Source organism: Choloepus didactylus, chromosome 27 (genome assembly GCF_015220235.1).
Source record: "Choloepus didactylus isolate mChoDid1 chromosome 27, mChoDid1.pri, whole genome shotgun sequence".
NCBI classification, from domain to species: Eukaryota; Metazoa; Chordata; class Mammalia; order Pilosa; family Megalonychidae; genus Choloepus; species Choloepus didactylus.
Window position 1 is genome coordinate 18887631 of NC_051333.1, and position 24207 is coordinate 18911837.

Here is a 24207-nt window from a genome sequence, read left to right on the forward strand (position 1 = left end):
ACAGAAGGAACAGCCAGTGCAAAGGACCTGGGGTGAGGAAGAGGAAGGAGGCCAGTATGGCTGGAGTGGAGTGAGGAAGGGGGAGACTGGGAGGAAGTGGGATTGCAGCAAGGGGAGGTCCCTGATCTGTTAGTAGATCCCTGTAGCTGTATGTGGCCACAGATACTGGAGGGTGGGGGTATACAGAGCATGGAGAAAAAGGAGGAGGCTGCTGCGATAGTCCAGGGGGGAGAGAATGAAGGGCCAGGATGAACACTGGGGGATCAGAAGTATTGTGGAGATGGGGCTGCTGGGCCTGCCATGGTGGGAAGGAGTTGTGGAAGAAAAAGTCACCCAACCCTGCTCAGGCTGGGGTGATTGTGGACAGAGCAGGACGCAGCCCACCCTAGGTGTGATGGCCAAGCCAGCACGATTGAGCCAGGGACACTTGGGTCTTGGGGTGGCTTCAGGAAGACTTCCCGGGGTAGGTACAGGTTCTGAGAGTGTTGGAGGGGTTCTGACAGATCTGCTCCCAACACCCCTATGGCCACTGTAGCATGGTGATGAGTTCAGGTTCTACAGCCAGGTTACCTGAGTTGCAAGTCTTAGTTCCACCACCTACATGCTTTGTGTCCTTGGGCAAGTGGCTTAACCTCTCTGGGCTTAGTAGATGCTGTGTGAGCACTGGATGATGATGATGAAGATTATGATATAATGATGTTAGGAGTCTACCAAATCACCTTTTTGAGACACCTCCTATATAAGGCAAGCATGGAGGAAGGGGTCAGGTCTGCGGTCCCAGAAAGTGTAAACACCCACCACCGCAACACACCTAGACCCCTGCCCTAACCAGCCTGGTTTGTACAGGGTGGATGAACAAAAAAGACATGCCTTTTTCCCCATTTCTTTTTGCCCTTGTCTCTGCTTCATCTCTCTCCTGTCTTCGTATCTCACATCCTTTTTCCTGCCCATTTCTTTTTCATCTCCCTGTCTCACCGTGTCTGTCTCCTCCCCGCTGCCTCCAATCCCTTCTTCACAGGGAGCAGCCGCCCAGAGTCTCCTCCCCCGCTCCTGGTTGGGGATGAGACCGCGCATGCGCCCTCAGCGTCCCTCCCTCTCCACCCCCATCCTCTGTCGGCGCCGGGGGCCTCGTCCCCTTCTCTCTGTCTCCCTGTCCTCCCCCGTCACATCCTCCGACACCCCATTACTCCCACAGTCTCCCCAGTCTCGTCTTCGGTCTTCAGTCTCGGCTGCACGAGGTAAGATGCGAAGAGGGAAGGGCCGCGGAGGAGGGGAGGGGCGAAGCATCCTGCATCCCGAGATAAACAAACCCGGGAGGGGGCGGCGGAGACTGAGGAGCCTGACGCTGGAGAAGAATGGGGGGCTGGGCCTGGGGGAGGTGGTAGGCGCTGGGCCCACATACATACCGGGGCCCTCCGATGGGGAATGGGGCTCCCGTCTCTTATGGTTTCCCAAGATCCAGACCTGGGGGCGGGGGCCACCCTGGGCCTTAGTTGCTTCTGGGAGTCTGCACCCTGGAGCCTAGGGGGTTCCTTCTCTAGCCAGTCTCTGCCTCCAGGATTTGCCTGAAGGCCATCCCCAGCTCTGCACCCGCCCCCCCCGGGGGTCACTGAGGACCATGACTAAGACGGATCCTGCCCCAATGGCCCCGCCACCCCGGGGGGAGGAAGAAGAAGAGGAGGAGGACGAGCCCGTCCCCGAGGTCCCCAGCCCCACCCAGGAGCGCCGGCAGAAACCTGTGGTGCACCCCTCGGCGCCTGCCCCACTCCCCAAAGACTACGGTAACCACCTTCCCCACCCTGGAATCTGGCCTGGAGCCTTGGATGGCCAGGGAGGGAGGGCTGAGCTCTGCCAGCCGTGATGGTGGGAGCATTTTAGTGTATTTGGGGTTGGTCCTGAGAAGACTGGGCTGCTGAACCCTTGGGCCCCCTTCATTCGTTCATTCATTCATTCACCCACGGGAGCATGGAATAATCCCCATCTTTGACTCATGACATATCATTCAGTCATACAGTCATTCAACAAACATTTGTTGAAAACCTGCTCTGGACCCTGCTCTATGCTAGGAGCTGGGGGCACAGCACCAGCCGAGCAAGACAGACCCAGTCTTTGCCCTGACAGAACTCACAGAACTCAATAATAACCACAAAAATAAGTATAAAAATATAATATAAATATATAATTACAAGACATGAGATTGTGTTTATCAAGAACATTTTTCAAGAGGTTTTTAACACATGGTTTCCTTGAGGAGGTAACATTTGAGGGAGACTGGAGGGTGAGTTCGGGTTTAACCAGGGGAAAGGGGTAGGGATAAGGGTTCCAGGAGGGGGAACCACAGGAGCAAAGCCCTGAGGTAGGAGGGTGTGGACCTGAGAGGGTGGCCTTTTGGAGAAACTGAAAGTGTCTAATCATTCACCAAGCAGTATTTCTCCAGGGTTCCTCCGTGAAGCCTTATGCTGGGTAATGGGGATTTAATGGCAAGCAATCCAGGCATGATCCCTGCTCATGGGAAGTAAACTGGATAAATTCAGATTGGGGTCTCTGTTATGAAAAAAAAAAAAAAAAAAAACAATAAAAGATGGAGATGTAATAGAGACAACTGGGGGCAGCTACTTGAGACAGAGTGGTCAGGACAGGTCTGTGTGAGGAGGTGGCATTTAAGAGGAGACTCAAAGCATGAGAAGGAATCAGCCATCGCAGAGCTGGAGAAAGAGAGTTCCATGCCAAGACCAGCAAGTGCAAAGGCCCTGAGGCAGGACTGTGCATGGAGCAGAAAGATGATCATGGGGCTGCAATTATAAGAAGCATATCTGAGCTGAGGTGAGAGGTGGGCAAGGGCCAGATCTGGAAGAACCTTCATGGCCACAGCAAGGACTTTGATGTTTTCTAAGTTTGACAGGGGGACAGCAGTGAGAGGGTGAGATTTAAAAGCAGAGGAGTGGCAGGTCTGATTTATATTTTTAAGAGCTCCCTCTGGCTACAGGTAGAGAGGGATGGAGCTTATACAAAGTTGGATAAAGGAGGGAGGTTTTAGAAGACACTGACTGGGAGTACACAGCAACTGTGAGATTTAGAAACCAGACACCAGGTTTAGAGAGTAGGCACCCACCAGGATGGGGCAGGAGAGACATCATCTGTGGGCATGTCACCCATGGAAGTGGATCACAGAGGCTACAAGTTGACTTCAGTCTGATGTAAAAATAAGAAATCATCTGGGGGGCTTGGGGGTTGGGACATCCACCCCAGGAAACTGGAAGATCCTTGGAAATGCAGCTGAATATGGCTGGAGCCTTTGGGCCAGGGGGGAGTCAGTCTCTAGCTGGAGTCCCTGAGAAATTCTAATAGAACAAGGAGGGTTTGGTCACAGAATGTGAAGGAATCTGGAATGTGGTCTAGGACAGAGAGAGGGCTAGAGTGAACTCCCTGAGGGATGCAAGTATTTATGTATTAAAGTTACCATTAATTCAGGAGAGATTGACTAAGCACCTACTGTGTGCCAGGTACTGTGGTGGGCATCAGGGATAAGAGGGTGAACAAGGCAACTCAGAAACATGGCGTTTGCATGCTAGTGAGGGAGACAAGTGAGAAAGGAAGAGAAAAAAAGGGGGGGGGCAGGAATGACAAAAGAGGGGCAGAGTTATGTGTTATGATTTAAAAAATAAAGTAGGGTAGTACATGGAAAAGAACAAGGGTGCTGATTTAGACAGGGTGGTCACATTTGAGCAAAGCCTAATGAAGATATGGAGAAGACCATAATACGTGGGAAAAACGGGAAGTGCAAAGGCTCTAAGGCAGGGATTTTGGAGGGATAGGAGAGAGGCCGATGTGGCTGGAGGGGAGTGAGTAACGGGGAGGGGGCAGAGGAGTGACGGGCAGATTGTGCAGGGCTGGGGTGAGGACTTCAGCCTGTGCTCTGAGTGTGTTAGGATTCGGGGGATGTCGAGGGGTAGGGGTGGGGCTCTGAGCCAGGGAGGGTCATGACGTGCCTCAGGTTTTAAAAGGAGCACATGGGCTGATTCCTGGATACATGTTCTATGTGGTAATTCCCTGGGCTCTGTGTGCTCAGGTCATTCATTTGCTCATTTTTTCAACACGTGCTCAACCCTGCCGTGTGCCACGCCCTGTCCAGGGTGCTGACACTGCCCGGAGAGGGATGCCCATCACAGTTCCCACTCCTCCAGTCTAATGGAGGAAGACGGAAGTCCCTCTGGGCACCACCCTGGCTGGTCACAGGTTGGATCCTGCCCATGGATGCATTGCATGCAGACGACTGCATAGTAGTTGAAGAATTGGGAGATTTTCTTAAAAACCAGGATTTCTGCCCCCCCCCCTTTTTTTTAAATATTGGAGACTTGTCCAAACTGCCCACACTGCCGGGGGAACAGTGGACTAGACTTAGCAGCCCCCAGGAAGGCTTCCTACCACACTCATTTCAGGGAATGACCGATTGGAAATCTTTCAATATTTCAGGACACTCTGGGCATCCAGATTTTTGTGTGAAACATGATTTTGAAACCTCGTGCTGGCCACAAAGAAAATGCCTGTGGATTGGCAGTGGCCCAGCACCACCAGTTTGAGACTTTGCCTTAGGGGGTCTTAAAGGCAAAGACCTGGGTGGGGTTCCCTTGCCTCAAGATGGAAGGAGGGGTCAGCTTTCTTAGGGTGACCGCGAACCTCTCACCACCCCAGCCTTCACCTTCTTCGACCCCAATGACCCGGCGTGCCAGGAGATTCTGTTCGACCCCCAGACCACCATTCCCGAGCTGTTTGCCATTGTGCGCCAGTGGGTGCCCCAAGTCCAGCACAAGATTGACGTCATCGGCAATGAGGCAAGATTACTGGGGAGGGCAGGGAGGAGGGTGAGGGGTCCCCACGTGTTTGGGTAACCTGCCTTCGTCCCCTGGTGTTCCCAGATTCTGCGTCGAGGCTGCCACGTGAATGATCGTGATGGACTGACTGACATGACCCTGCTCCATTATGCGTGCAAGGCGGGGGCTCACGGAGTGGGTAAGAACCCCAGACCCCAAAACCATGAACCCCAAACCCCAAGCTCCCAGACTCAACACCCGTGAAACCACTCCGAACCCAGGCCCTAAGACCCTCATCCTGAACCTGGAACCTCAGATTCCAAAGTGCAGCCCTGGAGGCTCAGGGTCTTCCCCATGCCCTGGGCCCGCGCTCTGGAGGGAGGGGCCCAAGCTGACCCGGAGCGTCGCGCAGGGGACCCCGCGGCGGCCGTGCGTCTGTCACAGCAGCTGCTGGCGCTGGGCGCCGACGTGACCCTGCGCAGCCGCTGGACCAACATGAACGCGCTTCACTACGCGGCCTATTTCGACGTGCCCGACCTCGTGCGCGTGCTCCTCAAGGGCGCGCGGCCGCGAGGTGAGGGGCGGGTCCCAGGGAGGGAGGAGGGCTGGAAGGAGAGGGAGGGCATCCCTGGGAGCGAGGGCCGGAGTGCGGGGGGCGGGAACCTGGGTGAAAATGGCAGAGACGGGGTGCAAGGCCGGGGACGTGGGGTGAAGGAGGCGGAGACACCGAGTGATGGGGCGGAGCTGAGGCCTGGGAGGGGAGAGGGGACCGGGATCCGAGAAGACAGAGAGGGCGGCAGGAGGTAGGAGGCGCGGGAGACGGGGCGCTGAGGTCCCCAGCCCGAGGGGAGGGGAGGACCTGCTCGGAGAGGGTCGGTGGGGGGAGTGGCCGGCGCGTGAGGGGCGGGGCTCCGGGCCGGGGGCGGGGCTCCGCGGCAGAGGCGGGGACCGCTAAGGTAAAGAGATGATGGGGGAAGGCTAGGAGCTAGGGGGGCCGGGCCCGAGGGCGCTCACCCAGAACCCTCCTCTCGCCCACCTCCCAGTGGTGAACTCCACGTGCAGTGACTTCAACCACGGCTCAGCGCTGCACATCGCGGCCTCCAACCTGTGCCTGGGCGCCGCCAAATGCTTGCTGGAGCACGGTGCCAACCCGGCGCTGCGGGTACGGCCTCCCTGGCCCGCATTCTCTCCCTCCCTCTCCCGCCAGCAGGTCTCTGTGGAGGACCAGGCGGCCCAGAACCTCCTGCTTTTTCTTGAGGATCCCAAAATACTACAAAAATCATCCATACATTCAACAAATGATATAATAGCTGTTAAGTCATATGAGCCCTATTTTACAATGGGGAAACTGAGGCAGAGAGATTAAGGGACTTTTCCAGCATCTCCCAGTAAGGAATATCTTTTCTTTCAATCCTGGCTGACCTTGGGGGCCTGTGTGTAGACAGCATTTAGAGATCACAAGGAAAGTAGAGTTGAGGCCCTCTGTGAAGAAGAGGATTGGGGTCCCCATAATCCTTCAAATGATCTTTGACCCCTGACCCCTCTGTTACCAGATCCCATCCCAACACCAATCACTCAGCAGCATCCTGAGCACAGATATCTTGTGGGGACATGGCCTGAACCCCTGAGGCCCTGCCTCTCTTAATTTCCCGTTAGCCCAGAGCTTTACTCCTGGCTCTGTACCACTTTCAGTGCTCAACCCCCATGTGGCCCCATTCCAGGCTTGGAGTCTCTGGGGAAATGGCCTCCCTGAGGGCTGACTACACTACTAAGGTGTGGCCCTCATTCCCTGTTGGCTCCACCCCCAGTCTCATCCTCAATTCCTTGAAACACATCCCCAGCCCGGGCTCTCAGGGACTCACTTCCCTGGAGCTGTGGTCTGCACCTTAACACCCCATCCTTCTTATTCCTGTGTTGGCCTGTGGTGTCACCCAGGCTTTTCCCTGCTATATCCCAGACAGGGTCTCAGGGGCTGTGGCTTCCCTGAGGACACAGACTGTGCCACTGAGTCCCCACTCCCTCTTTTCCTCTTGGCCCCCAGAATCGAAAGGGACAGGTGCCAGCAGAGGTGGTCCCAGACCCCATGGACATGTCCCTGGACAAGGCAGAGGCAGCGCTGGTGGCCAAGGAGCTGCGGACACTGTTGGAGGAGGCTGTGCCGCTGTCTTGCGCCCTCCCCAAGGTCACCCTGCCCAACTATGACAATGTCCCAGGCAATCTCATGCTCAGCGCACTGGGTCTGCGCCTGGGAGACCGCGTGCTACTCGATGGCCAGAAGGTCAGGGACTTGGAGTGGGGCAGGGGAGGGATGAGACTCAGAGGTGGGTGCCCGAGCAGAGTGTAGACTGTCCCCTTTTCCTGCCTCCGCCCCCTCCAATCATTCACACTCTCCTTTATTTCATCCAGCAGTTGTTCTGCGAGTGCCTCCTCTGGCCTGTGCTGAGTTCTCCGTCTGGGGTTGGGGGAGACAGGCCCCTCATCACCTGAAAGTGGCAGCCCTGGGTGGCTGTGGCTGTGATGGGGGAAGCACAGGATCAGAGCAGCTCGGTGTACCTGTGGGTCCTCCTGAGTCTGGCGATCCCCAGTCAGGCCTCCCCTCCCCTCCCGGAGTGGTCAGGACTTTGGGAAACTACAGGCCAGAGTGATCAGGCTGTGGAATGCACCGAACTCGAAGATGAGGAGGAGTGGCCCAGGGGAAGGAAAGGAGAAAGGGATCTCAGATAGGGGGAAACAGGTGTAAAGGCCTGGAGGTCAGAGAGAATCTTAGTCATCCAGACTGTCCAACTTCCATTCATTTACCTGGTGTTCCTCAGGTTCCAGCCTCGGGGATAAGGCTGTATCAGCCCCATCCTTGCTCTCATGGAGCTCTACTTATTACAGAGAGACAGTAAAGTAAACCCACGGTTAAGATCATTTCCAGCAGCAAGAGGACTGTGAAAACCATTAAATGGCTGCATTTGGTGAATCATCCCTGGTTGAGGGTGGGGGTGGTTTTAGTTGCGATGGGCCAGGAAAGCCTCTCTGAGGAGGTGATACCTGAGCTGGAGATGGGAAGGAACTCACTCTGCCAAGTTATGGGGACAGAGGAAACAGCAGGTACAGAGGCCCAGAGGTGGGAATGGGCAGTGTGATGAGAGGGGAGTTCCCAGGCCTGCAGCCACTGGAAGGAATTTGGATTTTGTTTCTTACACAGTGAGTTAAGCATTAACCATAAAAATCACATTTTGTTGCCTAGTCAAGGAAACAATTTTGCACGTCAGCCCCATCCAGAAAGCTTTCAGTACATGGTCTGATTAAATCCAGATGACAATTCTGTAAGGACTTTGAGTTGACTCTCCCCATTTTACAGCCCAAAAGACTGAAAGAGGCTCTGAGAGGTGAATCCCTTTGTTGGAAGACATTCAGTAACAACCACTGCCCCTTAGAGAAGCAGCATAGCATGGTGGTTGAGCTCAGGCCCCAGGGATTTGCTCAGGTGAACTGCAGCTTTGCCACTTTCCAGCTGTGGGACTGTGGCCAGAGATTCCACCCCTTGGGGTCAGTTTCCTGATCTGTAAAATGGAAATATTAATAGTAACCACCACTCAGGGCATTGTGGGAGGTTTAAATGAATTGAAGTGCATAAAGCCCTTAGAACAGGGCTTGGTGCCTATCAAGCGCTCTCTGTGTGCCAGGCACTGCTCTAATCCCCACATCTCTAATCCCCTCCAAATAGGCAGTGTTAATCAGCCCATTTTACAGACAAGGAACTGAGGCCTAGAGAGGTGAAGGAGCATCACCCACAGTTGCATGATGGTTATAACGGCACTCACTGGGGGCTCGCTGCAGCCAGGCAACTTTACACTTATTAAAAATGTTTCAACAAGCCCACCACCCCATGAGGTAGGTTCTGTTATTATCCCCATTTTACAGAGGACACTGAGGCCCAGGAAGTCCCCTGACCAAAGGTACAGCATAATAATAGCCCACACTTACTGATCCCTTACTCAGCACCAGGCCCTGTTCTGAGGACTTTAATTTATCTCTAGCAGCCCTGTCCAGTAGAACTTTCTGTAATGACAGAAGTGTTCCATATCTGTGCTCTCTGAACAAGTAGCCCCAAGTCACATGTGGCTATTGAGCACTTGAAATATAGCTAGTTTGAGTAGTGGAATGAAGTTCAACTTAATTTTAATTAATTTAAGTTTAAATTGTTCTTCGAGGCTAGTGATTACTTACTGCATTGGACCAGGCAGCTCTATACACTCCTGTAAGGTGGGGTCTACATTTATTCCCATTTTGCAGATGGGGAAACTGAGGCACAGAGAGGTGAAATCATATAGCTGTAAGTGGTGATGTCTGAGCTGAGATTTGAACCAGGGCTCCCTCATCATGCTGCCTGTGTGCCTGTGGTCTACCAGGGCCTCCCAAGGTCCCCCCAAGCCATATCCTCCCCTGTCTCCCCAGACGGGCACGCTGCGGTTCTGCGGGACCACTGAGTTCGCCAGTGGTCAGTGGGTGGGCGTGGAGCTGGACGAACCTGAGGGCAAGAATGATGGCAGCGTTGGGGGTGTCCGGTACTTCATCTGCCCCCCCAAGCAGGGTCAGTTCCACTCAGGGCCCAAGAAGGGTGGGTGAGGATGGGGTGGGGTGTCTGCTCAGCAGTTGTGATGCTGCCGATCAGGCAACAGGGGCTGGGGGGTAAGTGGGGAAGAGGGCAGAGGCTTGGACAATTCCTAGCCCAGGCTCTGTCCCCCAGGTCTTTTTGCCTCCGTGTCCAAGATCTCCAAGGCAGTGGATGCACCCCCCTCATCTGTCACCTCCACACCCCAGACTCCCCGGATGGACTTTTCCCGAGTCACTGGCAAAGGCCGCAGGGAGCACAAAGGTGAGGGGGGCCCTAGGGGTGGGGAGAGCCAGTCTTGGGGGCATTCTATGGGTGCCCCAGCTTCTATGACTCCTCAGGACCACACTCCAGTTTCAGAGGATGATTTCCGAGTTCCTGACTTATGTGATTCAGTTTATCCTTTGGCCCAGTACTGGCCCCACCCAGTTCTTAGGAGGACTTGTGGGTTCCCTGCCTTCTGTGACTTAGTTTCCCCTGAGGCCCAGCAGCTTCCTCCCAGTTCTAGGGAAGAATCTGTGGGTTTCCTGGCTTTTGTGACTTGATTTACTCTCAGCCCCAATGCCCCTTCCCCCTTCTTCATTTTAAAAAGACAGTTTCTGGGTTCCTGCCTTCTGTGACTCATTGGCCCCAATCTCCTCAGCTCTGAGAAAGGACTTGGAGGTTCTCCCGGTTCTATGATCAGTTTCCCCTTCATGCCTAAAGGTGCCTCCTAGTTCTGGAGATGGAGTTCTCTGGCATCTGGGATTCCATTTACCTTCAAGCCCAAAGCCCCCCAGTTCTAGGGAAGGCTCTAGAGTTCTCCTTGTTGGAATGAGGACAGGGTTCTTATGTTGGGGTTTTCCGGGTGGCAGGGGGTACCCAGGGCTTGCCCCCTACTCCCTGCATCCTCCACCACCAGGCAAGAAGAAGTCCCCGTCATCCCCGTCTCTGGGCAGCCTGCAGCAGCGTGAGGGCACCAAGGCTGAGGTTGGAGACCAAGTGCTGGTCGCGGGCCAGAAGCAGGGAGTTGTGCGCTTCTATGGGAAGACCGACTTTGCCCCAGGTTAGGGTGGGGCACCGGGCTGGGGGGCAGGCAGGGCCAGGAAGCATCCTGACACTTGCCTGTGGCAGGTTACTGGTACGGCATCGAGCTGGACCAGCCCACGGGCAAGCATGACGGCTCCGTCTTCGGCGTGCGGTACTTCACCTGCCCCCCGCGGCATGGGGTCTTTGCGCCAGCATCCCGCATTCAGAGGTGAGTTCCGGCTCCAACCCCCAACCGCCCAGGGCCCTGAGGTCCCCTCAGATGATGTGTGGATACCCCTCACCCCAGCTATGTCCATGGGGTTCAGCTCTCAGTCAGACCCTGGCCACTTGTGGATCTGACTCCTCCATCTCCCCGTCTCCCCAGGATTGGTGGATCTACCGACCCCCCTGGGGACAGTGTCGGAGCCAAAAAAGTGCATCAAGTGACAAGTGAGTTAGAGGCTGGAATGTGGGGAGGAGGGTAGGTCTGGGGGTGAGAGGAAGGGTCATAGGTTTCAGGTTTATGCTATTGACAGTTTCTAATATTTAACTGGGGACAAGTGTCCAGGAAAATGATGAGACAAGGTCCAAAAGGGGGTAGGTGCTATGGGACCTGGGGATGCTAATGACAAGGCTCTAGACAGGCACTGGGGACATGGGAAGGTATTGGAGGACAGGGGTGGTTGGGGGGGGGGTATTATTGACAAGAGCTCCAGGTGGTATTGAGAATGTGGGGCCTAGGATATGTGGGTACTGGGGACCTGGGTGGGTGTTAATAACTAAGGGTAGGCAGGTGTTAATAATGCGGGATTGCATGGATCCCAGGGGTGTGTGGTCTCAGTGGGTGTTTGCAAGGGGCTTGGGAGCACAGAGTCTGAGTGGGTCTGGTGGGTTGGGTCTGAGCCAGTGGGGTACCTCAGTTCCAGGGGGCCATGTGGGGCTCCATCTGTTATCCCTTCACCTAAGACCCTGCCCTCCCCTCCAGTGACACAGCCCAAACGCACCTTCACAACAGTCCGTACCCCAAAGGACATCACGTCAGAGAACTCCATCTCCAGGTGCGTGGCCAGCCCCTGCCCCCCTCTCCTGTGGGACGTTCAGGAAGAAGCATCCTCAAGGCCACTGGACACTGGGGTCTGGCACCCAGGAGAGAGGTTGGGGCTGGAAATCAAGGTTAGGAAAACTGTGACTAGGTAAGCTTACCCAGAAACGGTCCTTAGGAAGTGAGGCCCCACACTGAATTCCAGTGACTTCAACTTTTAAGGGCAAGTGGAGGAAGCAGATCCCCACCCCCACCCCTGAGGCTGAGAAGGCCCAGCCAGGGAGGTAAAGGCAGAATCCAGAATGGCCCAATCCCAAATACCCAGGGAAGAGCCAGAGTGGGATGGATCCAGATGATCCTGCACCCCGCATCAGGGTGTGACCCCGTTCTCCTTTCCAGGTTGCTCTTCTGTTGCTGGTTTCCCTGGATGCTGAGAGCCGAGATGCAGTCTTAGAGGCCCTGGCTACTGGACGGGACACAGAACTCCCTCTAGTTGTCTCCTGAGACATGGAGCCCCCAAGTCACCCTGAGATAGAGATCCCTGTAACACATCCAGAATAGAGTCCCCCATTAGCCGATCCTCAAACACTGAGGCCCCATTAACAGATTCCCCCTGCTAACCCCCCAGATACAGACCCCAGGTCACCCAGAAGGAGATCCCTGAATATAGCACCTTCAGGATAGTCCCCGCCCCCACCCCTAAGAGCAGACCCCCCCCAATTAACAGATTTCCACATCAACCCAAATGACAGTGACCCTCTCCACATAATGCTCCTCTACAGAGCATTCTGAGCCACTCATTACTGGATCAGAAACTGCCCCCCATTAACAAAAACCACCCCTAAGTCCCCTTGAAATAAACACAGGTCACACCTCCAGGGTAAAGACCTTCATGTCACTATCCTCCATTTAACATCAGCCCCTCAAGATGTCATCACCCCATGGTCACCCCAAAGCCCTCACACTCCAGTACCCTAACCACAGACCCCCTCCATTGACAAAGGCTCCTCAAGAAGAGACCCACATTAACCAGCCCACTTCATTCCAAATTACAGACACCAAAACAGTCCTGGAAGTGTTAATTGCAGGACCCCCAAGTCTTCCTACCCTCTGCACCCTCAAGAAACCCCCAGTGCCTTGTATGAAGCCCACCCCACATGGCCCACAGCCTCTGTGATGGCCAGGCTCCCAGAAAATTCTCTATTTTTTAAATAATGACTTCCCCCTTTGGGGGACCCCAAAATTTGGAGGCCCCATTCTGAGACTCTGGAGATCCCAAACCCCAGAGTACATAGGTCCCAAACTCCCCTGTGCCCCCAAGTCCTACAGCTCCTAGAAGACCCCAAGGCCCTAATTCCCAGGAACCCCAAATCATGGAATCCCCAAATCCCCAGGGAATCCCAAATTAAAAAATCTCATCCCAAGCCCCCCAGAAAACACCAATCATGGAGGTCCTTGTGCCTGGGATGGAGGAGACCACAGTCTGGGGATATGTATCCTGGGCTCCCAGGGCACCTCAAGCCCTATTTACAGGCCTCAGGAGACCCCAAACAGAGGAATTCCTATCCCTGAAAACTGGAGGCCCCCATACCCTGAGTCCACAGATCTTGACACCCAAATTTCAAAAGCACCAGCCCCATGGGAACCCCAAATTCTAAAGCCTCCAACTCCAATACATGGAGGGCCCCAAGGTCCTGAGGGGATCCCAAATCCTGGAGCCCCCATTTCAGTCTGTGTACTGGCCACAGGTCCAAGACACCAGATCTGAGTCACTGGCCCCAAAGGATCCCACAGCACCTAGGCCAGACCAACAGCCGGAGGGAGGACCTGGGGCCCTGACCACCGAGGACAGCTCACGACTGCCCCTTCACTGCATGCTCCCAAACTCAGCATGACCCCTGTCCCCTTCAATAAAGACATTTCTATGGCCTCTCCGCGTCGGGTCAGTGTTTGAGGAGTTAAGGCTCTGCCTCTGTACCCCTGCTGGGGGAGGGTGGGAGAGGAAGTCCTTTAAATCTTGCCTCCCGGCGGCATAGCCATGGGAGGGCCTAGCCTGCGGGAAGTCCTTCTAACAGTCTCTCCTGTGTCCCTCCTGCGGCCGGCCGCTGAGGCTACCCTTCCCATCCTGGGCCCACTCAGCAGCAGGAATGGTTTCGTTTCTATAGCTCTGATTGGCGGGTGCGAGACAACGATCAGTCTCCGAAGGGTTCCCAGCAGTTCAGAGGCCAGGAAGTGCAGCCTATTCCTGAGCGAGGCTGAAGGGGCGGACGAATTCTGAGAGCGCCGATTGGGTAGAAGGCGGGCCCTTAGGGCCTTTCTGTGTTCCCATTGGTCTGAGGACTTGCGTCAGGAGCGTAGGGCGGAAGTGGCTGGGAATGGCAGGTGAGGGGGTTGGATTTGGAAATCGGAGAGGACAGGAGTGGATGGTCAGTGTTGGGGGTGGTCGGGAACGGAGATGGAGATCCGAGCGGGCTGAGACTGGGGGATTTGAGGAAACTCAGAGTTGGAAGTCCGAGGAGGCTCAGGGTGTGGGGCCCGAGAAGTTTAGGGAGGAAGAGGGTTTGAGACGAGTCAGTCTCGGCCAAGGATGCTGGGGTGCGGGGTCGCTCGGAGAAGGGAAGTCCGAGAGGGTCCAGAGGTGGGGGGATCCGAGGAGGCTCAGATTGGGAGTATAAGAGGGCTCAGAATGGAGAATCTGAAGGGACTTGAGGCCGGAGGAGGGTCCTGTGGGTCCCCGAGTGTTGTTAGGGAACAGGGCTTATGGTAGCAGGTCTGAAGTTGTTAGGATAGGGACTCAAATCGAGGTATTTAAAGAGTGCAGCCCTGGGGATTGTGCATGGAGCTTTTGAGAAAGGCTCCCTGTAGCGAGCCAGAGGGTGTTCTTAGTGTGTCGTTTGATGGGCCTTTGGTGGACAGAGTTTGGGGGAGTGTTCGGGGTGTCATTGTGCTTGGGCAGAAAGCCTAGGACTCATTCAGCATGTTGCTGAGGCCTCAGGTTTTAAAGACCCAGTGCATTTCACGAGAGGGTGGGGGTGAGCCTAGCCTGCATGAGGCTGAAGGCTGGATCATGGCCTGAAGGTGGGAGGCTTGGTGACTTCAGCGTGTCCTCCCCTCCCCACAGGACAGGGTGTGAGGAGTTGGTGAAGATGGAGGAGCAGGATGCCAGGGTTGCAGCCCTCGAACCATTCAGGGTGGAGCAGGTTGATGGGACTGGGGGTGCAGTGGGTGAAAGTGGGGGCTAGAGGGCAGCAGGGGGTGGAGATAGGCTGACTCCTGGGTTCCTGAGCTGGGACTACTTCCTGAGAATTCCTTACTCTCAGGGTCCCGCTGCCACCCCCCCCCAACCCCCTCCACCCCCAGTAAGCATTGGTCCTTTGAGTTCAGGCCCTGGCCTGTCTGAGGACATCCTGAGCCCCACCCCAGAGGGAAGGGCTACTCAGTGATGATGGGGTTCCCCATGTGAGTCAACGGGCCACAGCTTCAGGGGTGTCTCTTTATCCCAGGCACCACCTGTAATCTACTATGTCCCAGACTTCATCTCCAAGGAAGAGGAGGAGTATTTGCTTCGACAGGTGACACTGACACCCTCCTGGTTTGTTTTTCCTTCTTTCCAGATTCTCCGTGCCCCCACCCCCCAGCCCCTATGACAGCATCCCAAGGCTGCAGTGTGGACCCCGGCAGGAAGAAGGGTGCCAGCCACCCACCACCCTCCCTGTTCCTCTCTCAGGACCACTAGGGCCTGTCACAAAGAACTTTTTCCAAGGAGCTTAGGGGAAATCAAACTGATTCTTAGAAAGGAGATGGTTATTATGGAGTTCAACCCCCAAAACGAGGTTGTTATTGAGATCAGATTTCTTGTCCTGGAATAACACACTGTAACCTCAGAGTCTCAGGAACAAGAGCTGAAACTCCCTGTTCTGAGATAGCCTAATCTTGCTATCTTAGAGAAAAGGAGGTTCTAAACCTAGGCTGAAATAGCCCAGTTCAGACTCTTGAGATTTGGGGAGTGAAGAATTTGCAGTGTTTAGATTTCTGTACTGAGATAGCCCACAAATCAGAATGTTAGAGTGAACTCTTCCCTGTGCTGAGATAGCACAGCATAGACCCAGACTCTTAGGAACTCTTAGCTCATCTGGGCTGAGATAGCCCAGTCCATATTCTTAAGGTTTGGGGAAAGAAGAATTTACCAAGTTCAGCCAGCCCTTTGCAGGCTAGCCTCAGATCCTTCGGAACAAGTTTACAGAGCACAAATCTTCCCTGGAGTCACTCCGTCTAGCTTGAGTCCCAGGAACAAGTTGTCTACAGAACACAGACTCTTTTGCTGAGACAGCCTATTCCAGACCATTAGGTTCTTGGGAGTGAGGAACTTATATATCTCAGAAACCCTGGGCTGAAATAGTGTAGAATTAGAAGATAACTGACCATTGATCTCTTGTGCTGAGATACCCCATTCAAGACCCCTGAAGTCTTGGCAGTGAAGGATTTTCAAAATACTCGTTGCTGTGCTGAAGTAGCCCAGTTTAGCACACTCCTTCCTCCCAGCAGTAGGAACAAGAAAATTTCAGAACTCAGAGGGTGCTGAGATAGCCCAGGAATCAGGAAATTACACAGTGCAGACTATTTGCTAGGCTGAAAGAGCCCAGTCCCGCCCCCGAGCTCTGAGTAGATTCAGACCATGACTGTGCAGCCCCGATAACTTTCCTCAATCCAGGTGGACACAGGTAGCTTTGGGGCCAGAGGTTTCCCCAGGGGAGAAGGCAAACAACAAAATCTCAGGAACATGTACCTTAGAAAATGACCCTCATATACTGAGAGATTTGCCCCATTTCCTGCCCAGGTAAAGGCTCCCATATTGGCCTGGGTGGGAGAATCAGGGAGGGGTGGACCTGAGAAAGGAGTGACATGCTTCCCTATTTCCCAGGTCTTTAATGCCCCAAAGCCAAAGTGGACCCAGCTCTCCGGGAGGAAGTTACAGAACTGGGGTAAGTGGCTTTGGCTGGGGGCATGGGTGCTTGTGGGGTGCAGGCTGGGGCAGGGACTGAGGTTGGATTGAGTGCATAAGAGGTTCCAAGGGACCAGCAGGATTCTGAAAGGTTGGTGGAAGTCCTGAGAGGTTGGGGGTTTCCTGATGTGTTGGGGGTATCTCAAAGGGTCTGGAGGTCTGGAAAAGCCAGGAAACCTTTGAGGGGTTGTGTGGCAACCTCCAAAGGGTCAGGGTGCTACCAGCCACTGGAGTACCCTAATAGGGGCTCCAGGTGCCAGGGCTCCTTGGTTGGCTGCCTTCAGGACCCCACTGCCCTCCCCCAGGTGGGCTCCCTCATCCCCGGGGGATGGTCCCCGAGCGGCTGCCTCTGTGGCTCCAGCGCTACGTGGACAAAGTGTCGGACCTCAGCCTTTTTGGGGGTCTCCCAGCCAACCATGTCCTCGTGAACCAGTATCTGCCTGGGGAGGGCATCATGGTAACTGCACATCCTCACCCCCAGTCCCCATGATAACTGCCTTCCCCAGACCTCTGGCCCACCCCAGGACAGGGCATCATGTTTACACACCACCCTCCATACTCATCAAGCAACCACACACCCCAACCAGGTATTCATCTTCCTGTCCCCAGCTTGGGATCCCTGCTTTAAACCCAGAGGGTTGGGGGTGGGGGTGGACTCCTGCCCTGCCCAGCCCTGGTGCCCGCTCCCCAGCCCCATGAGGACGGACCACTGTACTACCCGACTGTCAGCACCATCAGCCTGGGCTCCCACACCATGCTGGATCTCTATGAACCGCGGCAGCCAGAGGATGACAACACTTCAGAGCAGGTGGGCCCTGAGATGCTGCCCCAGCCACCTGAGGGCGCTCTGCCATGCCACCTCCTCCAGGATTCTTGGTCCCGCTCTCCCAGACACCTTCCCCTGCCTCCTCTTGGCGTGTTCCCACATCATCATCCCAGATATCCAACTTACGTGCGTGCACAATGGCCTGGATACCACAGAATCCACAGATACCCCAGTACCCCCACCTGCTGAGTGTATACCCCTGACACCCCACAGATCCCCTGACCCCACAGGCTCACAGAGGGCTCCAGTAGCCCAAGGTCCACGCAAACCCCATGTGGGACTCCCCGGTACTCCAATAAACTCTCTAATGTCCTTAGGTACCCCTGTACCATTCACTCATGGGGTGCCTCTGACATTCTCCTAGACACCCTGATGCTCTGCCCACTGCACAAGGTACCCCAACACTGACATCCCCCCTGCTATTCCAGTAGTGCGATCTGCAGTGCAGGACACCCCCAGATCCTCCTTGGCACCTCGACACATGACTTGCTGCTCTGAGACCTCCCCCCTCCCCCCAGCTACCCAGGTTCCCCTCTGTAGGGGTTGTCCATGAGAGCAGCCTCCCTGACCTCTTTCTCTGGGTGATCTATTTGTGACATCCCACTGTTCACAGAAACTCCCCCGGACATGCTGACCTGGTCTGCTCCTTGGGGCTTCCCGTTAGCCCTACATGCTCCATGATACTCTGACACCCCTTCCTACTGTGCCAGATGTCCTCACACCTCCTGCTGTCCTCAGATACGTCCTCACTGGCTCACCTCTTCCTCAGTCTGTCCCTCCCAGTCCTGGCTTCAGCCTCACCCTCTCAGCCCCAGCTCCACCCGGTTTCCTGGGGCCACAGCTCCCTTGATCCCAGCCCCAACCTCTTGGCCATCACAGCTGTAGCCCCCAGGGCCTGCTGACCCTCTGACGGCCCCATCTGCAGCCTAATTCCTTCCCGGTCCCAAGAAACTGATTTCTCATCCCCCTCCCTTCTCGGTAACCCTGCCCATACCCAGGGACCACAAAGCCGGGATCCCTGGGAGCTCCCCGGGAGCACACTCGCCCTCAGCCTTTGCCCCTGGGGCTCCCAGATCCTGGTTTCCTGACCCCGGAAGGCGGCTCACTTCTCTCCTCTACCCCACCCCATCCCACTCCCGACCTCTGGGAACCTGCTGACCCTCAGCCCGCCCCGCAGCCCCGACCACCCCCCCCGGCCTGCTACGTCGCTACTGCTGGAACCGCGCAGCCTGTTGGTGCTCCGTGACACCGCCTACACGCGCCTCCTCCACGGCATCGCGGCCGCCCGCGTAGACGCGCTGGATTCCGCCTCCCTGCCGCCCAACGCGGCCGCCTGCCCGTCGGCGCGGCCCGGAGCCCGCCTGGCCCGCGGCACCCGGGTGTCCCTGACCATCCGCCGCGTGCCCCGCGTGCTGCGCACCGGCATCCTGCTCGGCAAGTGACTGTCAGGCGACTGTCCCCGGGGGCAGCCGCCACCCTGTGGCCTTGGATCCCCCGGCAGAGGTGGCTCCCCCCCGGCTTATTTATTTTCCCAATAATTTTGTGGCAACCACAGGAAAGGATCCCATTCTAAATAAACCAAAAATATCGTTCTTTGCTTTTAGATTTTTGGGGGGTGAGGCCAGATGCTGGGGTTCCTGAGGGGTAGAAGGGGCGAGGGGGTCTGCTGAGGCAGATATGTGGGTCATTGACGGGAGGGAGGCAGAATCCAGGCCTCCTGGGGAGGGTGGGGTTATAGCTGGAACCCCTTTGGGGTGGGGTGGGGAGGTCCTGCTGCTCCTGCTGGGAAGGAAGGGGTTAAGTGCTGCTGGTGTCACCTGAGTTGGGCATCGAATTACCTGGATCCAGGTTCCTCTAGGGAGGAGGCGGAGCCTGCACCTGGGCCTCTCTGACTGCCCCAGGCCTGGGTAAGAACTGCAGAGGAGTCCTGGGGGACACCCCTGGCTAGGGAAAGAGATCTTTCTGGGATGGTCATCTAACTCCTTGTCCCCAGGTTCCCGGCTATGGCCCGGCCCGTATCTCTGGGCCCTAGACTCCCCTCAGAGCCCCTCAACCACCCTCCTGGAGCCCCTAGGGCGCCAGCCATTGATGGATGCATCATCTACCCTGCACCTGGAGAGGAGAGAATCAGGTGGGGGCAGGGCCTTTTCAAACTTGGGTCCCAAGAGGATGGGAGCAGGGGTGCGGCCCGGTGAGGGTGAGAGGTGCTGTGGCTGTGATCACTGGGGACTTGGGTGAGGTAGCTGGAAATGGGGACAGGATGGGGTAGATAAGGGGGCACTGAGGCTCATGCAGGGGCCTGTCAATACCCCCTACCTCCCAGGCCCGGGCAGGCCCAGAAACTGGGCCAGGACTCCTTGGATGCTTCCAAGCACTTCCAGGCTGGACTGAGGGGCTCTGAGCCGGCCGCTGCCCCCTGCAGATCGCCAGAGCCCTCTTCACATGAGGACCCGGTTGGGGGGAAATGCCGTGAGGTGAGCTGAGGTGACCTGGGCTGCCTCAGACCCCAGTGCCAGCTCCACTTCCTCTCTGTCCCCAGAATCCGGCTTCTACACCAGGAATGGGGCAATGATTCTAGAAAGATGCTAGCGATCTGTGGGGCATAGGGTGGGGGGCTAGGGACATACTGGGGGACTCAGGGAAATGGTTCTTGACCAACCAGTATAGAAGTATTGCAATATTTTACTGCCCAGGAGAGTATTTCAACACTGACCCTGGTATCCAGCCCCATCACAACCTCCCTATCCAGACCCCCAGGCCCAGCATATCCACTCTTCCAGGAGCCTTGAGAACCTGGGGCCCTTGAACTAGAGGTCCCCACTGGAAAGGACCCTAAGTGGGAACCTTCCCGCCCTGATATGGACTCACAAGTGGGCACTGCTGCAGAGAAAGCATCCAGAAGGCAGGGGCCTGCAGAAGTGGGGTGGCAGTGGGAGTGGGGCATCGTTGTCAGCCTTCTGGCCCTGACTTGGCCCCTGCCTTCCCCAGCGCCCCATCTCTGGCCAGGAGGTACTGGAGGCTGAGCAGGGCAGCCCGCACCTCTGCCTGTTGGGGCTGGGCCTCCGGCTGCAGGACCTGGAGCGAGGCCTGGTGCCCTGGGCATCAGCCCAGAGCGGGATGATCCAGCTACAGGTAGGTGGTAGGAGACCAAGATGGGGGGGTTGCACAGGGCCCCAGCGTGGGGTGCCACCTCTCCAGGGTGGGAAATGGGATGTTATTCCATCATGTGTCAGGTCTTTGGGTAGGATAAGGGGGTGTTACTCCAGGTCACAGGTCTCTGGGGCCCTGGTGTGTGTGTGGGTGTGATACCGTGTGTCCTCAGGCCCTACAGGCAGACCTAAGCAGGGCAGCTGAGCGCGCGGATGCTCTGCTGGCATTTGGTGAGGGGCTGGCACAGCGGAGTGAGCCGCAGGCCCGAGCATCCCTGGAGCAGGTCCTGAGGACCCTTGGAGCCCATCGAAACAGCATCTTTCAGCGCCTGTGGTGGCTACAGGGCCAGCTGGTCAGCTACAGCCTGGTATGCCCCATTCTGGTGGTCCCCAGCCCAGGCCCCAGGCCCCCCAGCCCCAGTGACCTCTGTTCTCTGACCCAGGTGCTTGAAGAGGTCAACATGCTGGACCAGGACTTGGAGGCCGAGGGGAACTTGGATGGGCCAGGACCTGGTGGGGTCTGGGGACCCTGGGCACCTGGTGGCCTCCCCACCCCTGCAGAGCTGGAGTGGGACCCGGCAGGGGATGTGGGGGGCCTTGGGCCTTTGGGCAGAAAGTCAGCCTGGACACCAGGGGCTCCCTGTGAGCTGTGCGGCCACAGGGGCTTCCAGGGCAGGGGACAGAGCCTTGAGGTAAGGGCAGGTGGGCACTCACCCACCAGGTACCCACAGGGCACTTCGTGTGCCTCCTAGCAGGGTCCTTTCCTTTCAAGACGGTCTGGCTGTCTGGGGCTTCCCCTCGACCTCTCTCGTAGTGTCTTTTTCTATCTTGGTGCGTCAGTGTTTTCCTCACTCCCTCCACCTGTCTTTGCCCCTGCATCTTCCTCTGTCTCACTCATTCTGTTTCTTTCTCTCCCATCTGTCTCTATCTCCATCCCCAACCTCATTTTCTCTCACCTCCCCCTCACTTAGCCCACTACAGCCCACCAGCCTCTTCTCCAAACATTTCAAATTCACTCCCATCTCATAGCCCCCGGATGCATATCTGGCTCACCTCCTCACTCCATTCCAGGCTCTATTCAAATGTCACCTCCTCAGAGGGGCCTGCTCTGGCCACCAAACATTATCACTCCTTCTCTTCTTTTCCCCCTAATGGCACCATAGCTGGACATTATATATCTATTTATTAATACACAGTCTCTCTCCCTCTAGAATATAAGCTCCATGGAGGCCAGGACTTGGCCATCCCCACTGTGTCTCAAACTCCTAACACGGTGCCTGGCATGCCACAGACACTCATTAAATATTTGTTGAGAGAATGAATAAATAATGTTTCTTCTCACTTGTTTTTCTGGCTCTGCCCCTCCCTTTGTCTCTTCCCTGAGATCTCTCTCTTCCCCCAGAATCTCATCTTTATGACAACCTCCTCCCCATCCTGGCCCCTCTCCAGCATTGTATCTCTTTGTTGCTGGCTCCACACCTCTCTCTTCCCACAGGACATGCTTGTGTCAGGCCTCAGCCACCGAAAACACTTCACAGGTCACCAAAGACAGTCCCTGCTCAGGAAGCCTCCGGTAAGCTGGTGCTCAGCCACGTGTCACTCAGGAATCTGGATGGCAGGTGACAGAAACCCAACCCAACTGAATATACAAAAAGGAGGATGCTATTTTTTTATGTAATTGAAAAATCCAGACATTGCTGAATTCAGGGTTTCAAATGCTGTCAGGGCTTAGTCCCTCCCTTTCTCAGCTCCACTTCCCCAAAGTGGCTTCCTCCTCAGCAAAAATGACTCCCCCGGCAGCTACACACTCACTTCCCACTGGTTTACCTGTCCCTAGGGAAGGAGAGTGCAACAGCCAAAGTCTCAGGGCTGATTCCTATTGCCCAGTTTGGGCCACGGGCTGTCCCCTAAACCAATCACAGTGGCCTGGTGGATGGCATGCTGTGATTGGCTAGATGTGGGTCAGATGCCCAATCACGGAAGGAGGGAGGTGTGGCATCAGCTGCACCTGAACCTGAAGGCCTGAGAGTAGGGAGGCATGACCCTATCCCCAGCAACTGAGCCACTGTTATCAGGAAAAGGGGTTGGATGTGGGATGAGCACAAACAATAGACATATTCCAAGCCCACGTGGCGTGCTAGGGATAGAAGGGGTGCCAGGAAAGTTGGAGAAATAAGCCCAGCCCTATAAATCTATAAGTAAGGGAAAGTCCCTGCTAAGTGTCACTGTCATCCATCCTGCTGCTGGCTGCTGTCTACTGTTAGGACAAGAAGAGACAAGCATTTCCTAAGGCCCAAGGTGTGACATTAGAAGTGGATCCTGGGTAAGATGCCTGGGTCTTGGGATGTGGGGGTCAGGGCTCATGAGGCAGCCCACCCAAATAGCTAACACTGCATTTCCCTTTGCAGAGCCCCCTCTCCTGCATCCAGGCGACCCCTGATTTTCCTCCTCCTTCTTCTCTTCCTTCTCTTGGTGGGTGCCATGTTGCTCCTACCCATGTCAGGGGGCCCCTGCTGCTCTCACGCCCGACTGGCCAGGACCCCCTACCTGGTGCTCAGCTATGTCAATGGTCCCCCCCCCAACCTGAGTCCACAACCGAGACATGTAATAAATGGTGATAGTCAAAGGATGTATGAAGATATTGGATGCTTAAGAGCCCAGAATCTAGGATGGGGCCCTGATGTGTCTGGGCAGGCCTCCTGCCTGTCTCCACAGACCCTTTTGCCTTGAGCAAAGAACACAGAACCTGTGAATCAATCCATCTTGGTTTGGTTCCCCCAGACCCTGAGACAGAGATTCAGGCACAAGTCATTTCTTTGGAAGGTGATCCTAGGGAGATTGGTAGGGGGTGGGAAGAGGGACAGGGGAGGGAGGAAGCCAAAATGGGGTAAGTTGATGAGCTGGTTGCTACTCTGGGACCTGTGGGAGATTGTGTGGAACATGCTGAAAGTTACTCCACCCAAGGGCAAGGAAGCTGCCATCCATCCCTCACTGGCTGAGGACTGTTCCTGAAGGTATCCACTTCCCAGGGCTTCCAGCCTGTCCACCTGTGAGGACCCTCAGGAAAGGCACAGGTGCTTGCCACAGGAAGGGTGCACAGGTGACATGGGCAGGGTGCCAGTGGCACCTGCTACAGCCCCTCCCCTCATCCATACAAATGCTCTCATCAGACATTCTACGTGGTGAGCTTCCAGGCGGGGCCCTCACTGGCCCAGGACTGTGGAATCCCCTTTTCCCAGAGCTTGGAGACACCAGGCTGAATTGCCATGGTTCGTTCCTGGAGTCCGGTCCCCAGCTCCTCCCTGTTCCCAGACCTTAAGGCATCGGGTCCAAGAGGTGGGAAGAGAACCAGACTCAAGAATAGAGACGAGCCCTGGGTTGGGACTCCTGGATACGCACTTAACACAGATCCCTTCTCTAATTCTTATGACCATCCAATGATGTGCTCCCACTTAACAGAATAGGAAACTGAGGCTTGGAAAAGGGAAGTCACTGGTAGCTCAAGTGACTAAAGTCCAATCCCCACTGACCATAACAGAAATGGGAATTTATTTTTCCAGGTCATTGAAAAGTTTAGGATTTCCAGCATGGTTGGATCCAGGGGCTCAAATGATGTCATCACCTCAGTTCTTTCCTGTGTTTTGGCTTCATTCTTACTCTGGTGGTGGCTGAAGCGCCCCTCAAAATCTCCAGACATACATCACACCAAGTTAGCCATCAACAGGAGTTGCTCTTCCCTGACAGTTGTAACCAGTCCCAGGGCTGA

The 24207-nt window shown here is 55.7% G+C and overlaps 3 protein-coding genes across 5 annotated transcripts; all 3 read left to right on the forward strand.

Annotated features, from left to right (window-relative positions):
• Window positions 1-7: 7 nt before the first annotated feature.
• CLIP3 (CAP-Gly domain containing linker protein 3) lies at window positions 8-13398 on the forward strand. 2 transcript variants are annotated; one of them, XM_037819535.1, is made up of 14 exons: window positions 8-1238; window positions 1559-1781; window positions 4693-4832; window positions 4917-5010; window positions 5224-5385; window positions 5855-5973; window positions 6853-7089; window positions 9258-9393; window positions 9550-9678; window positions 10316-10459; window positions 10528-10651; window positions 10808-10872; window positions 11408-11480; window positions 11864-13398. In XM_037819535.1, the coding sequence occupies exons 2-14, from the start codon at window positions 1619-1621 to the stop codon at window positions 11916-11918; spliced, it is 1641 nt and encodes a 546-aa protein (XP_037675463.1). In that variant the 5' UTR covers window positions 8-1238; window positions 1559-1618; the 3' UTR covers window positions 11919-13398. The 2 variants fall into 2 exon arrangements, with proteins under 2 accessions (XP_037675463.1, XP_037675464.1); XM_037819536.1 differs by lacking the exon at window positions 8-1238 and having other exon boundaries at window positions 1395-1781.
• Window positions 13399-13782: 384 nt separating this feature from the next.
• ALKBH6 (alkB homolog 6) lies at window positions 13783-18885 on the forward strand. The gene is given in 8 exon segments (XM_037819540.1): window positions 13783-13846; window positions 14586-14664; window positions 14968-15036; window positions 16386-16446; window positions 16772-16923; window positions 17158-17274; window positions 18470-18478; window positions 18480-18885. Coding segments are annotated over 7 exon segments (717 nt in total). The 5' UTR covers window positions 13783-13846; window positions 14586-14610; the 3' UTR covers window positions 18735-18885.
• On the forward strand, window positions 18607-23321 carry SYNE4 (spectrin repeat containing nuclear envelope family member 4). Of its 2 annotated transcripts, XM_037819537.1 has the most exons (10): window positions 18648-18726; window positions 19141-19199; window positions 19286-19423; window positions 19616-19766; window positions 20281-20424; window positions 20615-20809; window positions 20885-21133; window positions 21937-22014; window positions 22706-22764; window positions 22850-23320. In XM_037819537.1, exons 3-10 carry the CDS (start codon window positions 19296-19298, stop codon window positions 23169-23171), a joined length of 1326 nt encoding a protein of 441 aa, XP_037675465.1. In that variant the 5' UTR covers window positions 18648-18726; window positions 19141-19199; window positions 19286-19295; the 3' UTR covers window positions 23172-23320. The 2 variants fall into 2 exon arrangements, with proteins under 2 accessions (XP_037675466.1, XP_037675465.1); XM_037819538.1 differs by lacking the exon at window positions 19141-19199 and having other exon boundaries at window positions 18607-18726; window positions 22850-23321.
• The last annotated feature ends 886 nt before the right edge of the window (window positions 23322-24207 follow it).

Bases quoted from the DNA above. Each gene is read 5' to 3' on its own strand.
- CLIP3 (XM_037819535.1), top strand. From the start codon at position 1,619: ATGACTAAGACGGATCCTGCCCCAATGGCCCCGCCACCCCGGGGGGAG. The intron at 1,782-4,692 runs GTAACCACCTTC...TCACCACCCCAG, and splicing joins CCCACTCCCCAAAGACTACG to CCTTCACCTTCTTCGACCCC. The intron at 10,652-10,807 runs GTGAGTTCCGGC...CCGTCTCCCCAG, and splicing joins CCAGCATCCCGCATTCAGAG to GATTGGTGGATCTACCGACC.
- SYNE4 (XM_037819538.1), top strand. From the start codon at position 19,296: ATGGCCCGGCCCGTATCTCTGGGCCCTAGACTCCCCTCAGAGCCCCTC. The intron at 19,767-20,280 runs GTGAGCTGAGGT...TGCCTTCCCCAG, and splicing joins TTGGGGGGAAATGCCGTGAG to CGCCCCATCTCTGGCCAGGA. The intron at 22,015-22,705 runs GTAAGCTGGTGC...GTCTACTGTTAG, and splicing joins CCCTGCTCAGGAAGCCTCCG to GACAAGAAGAGACAAGCATT.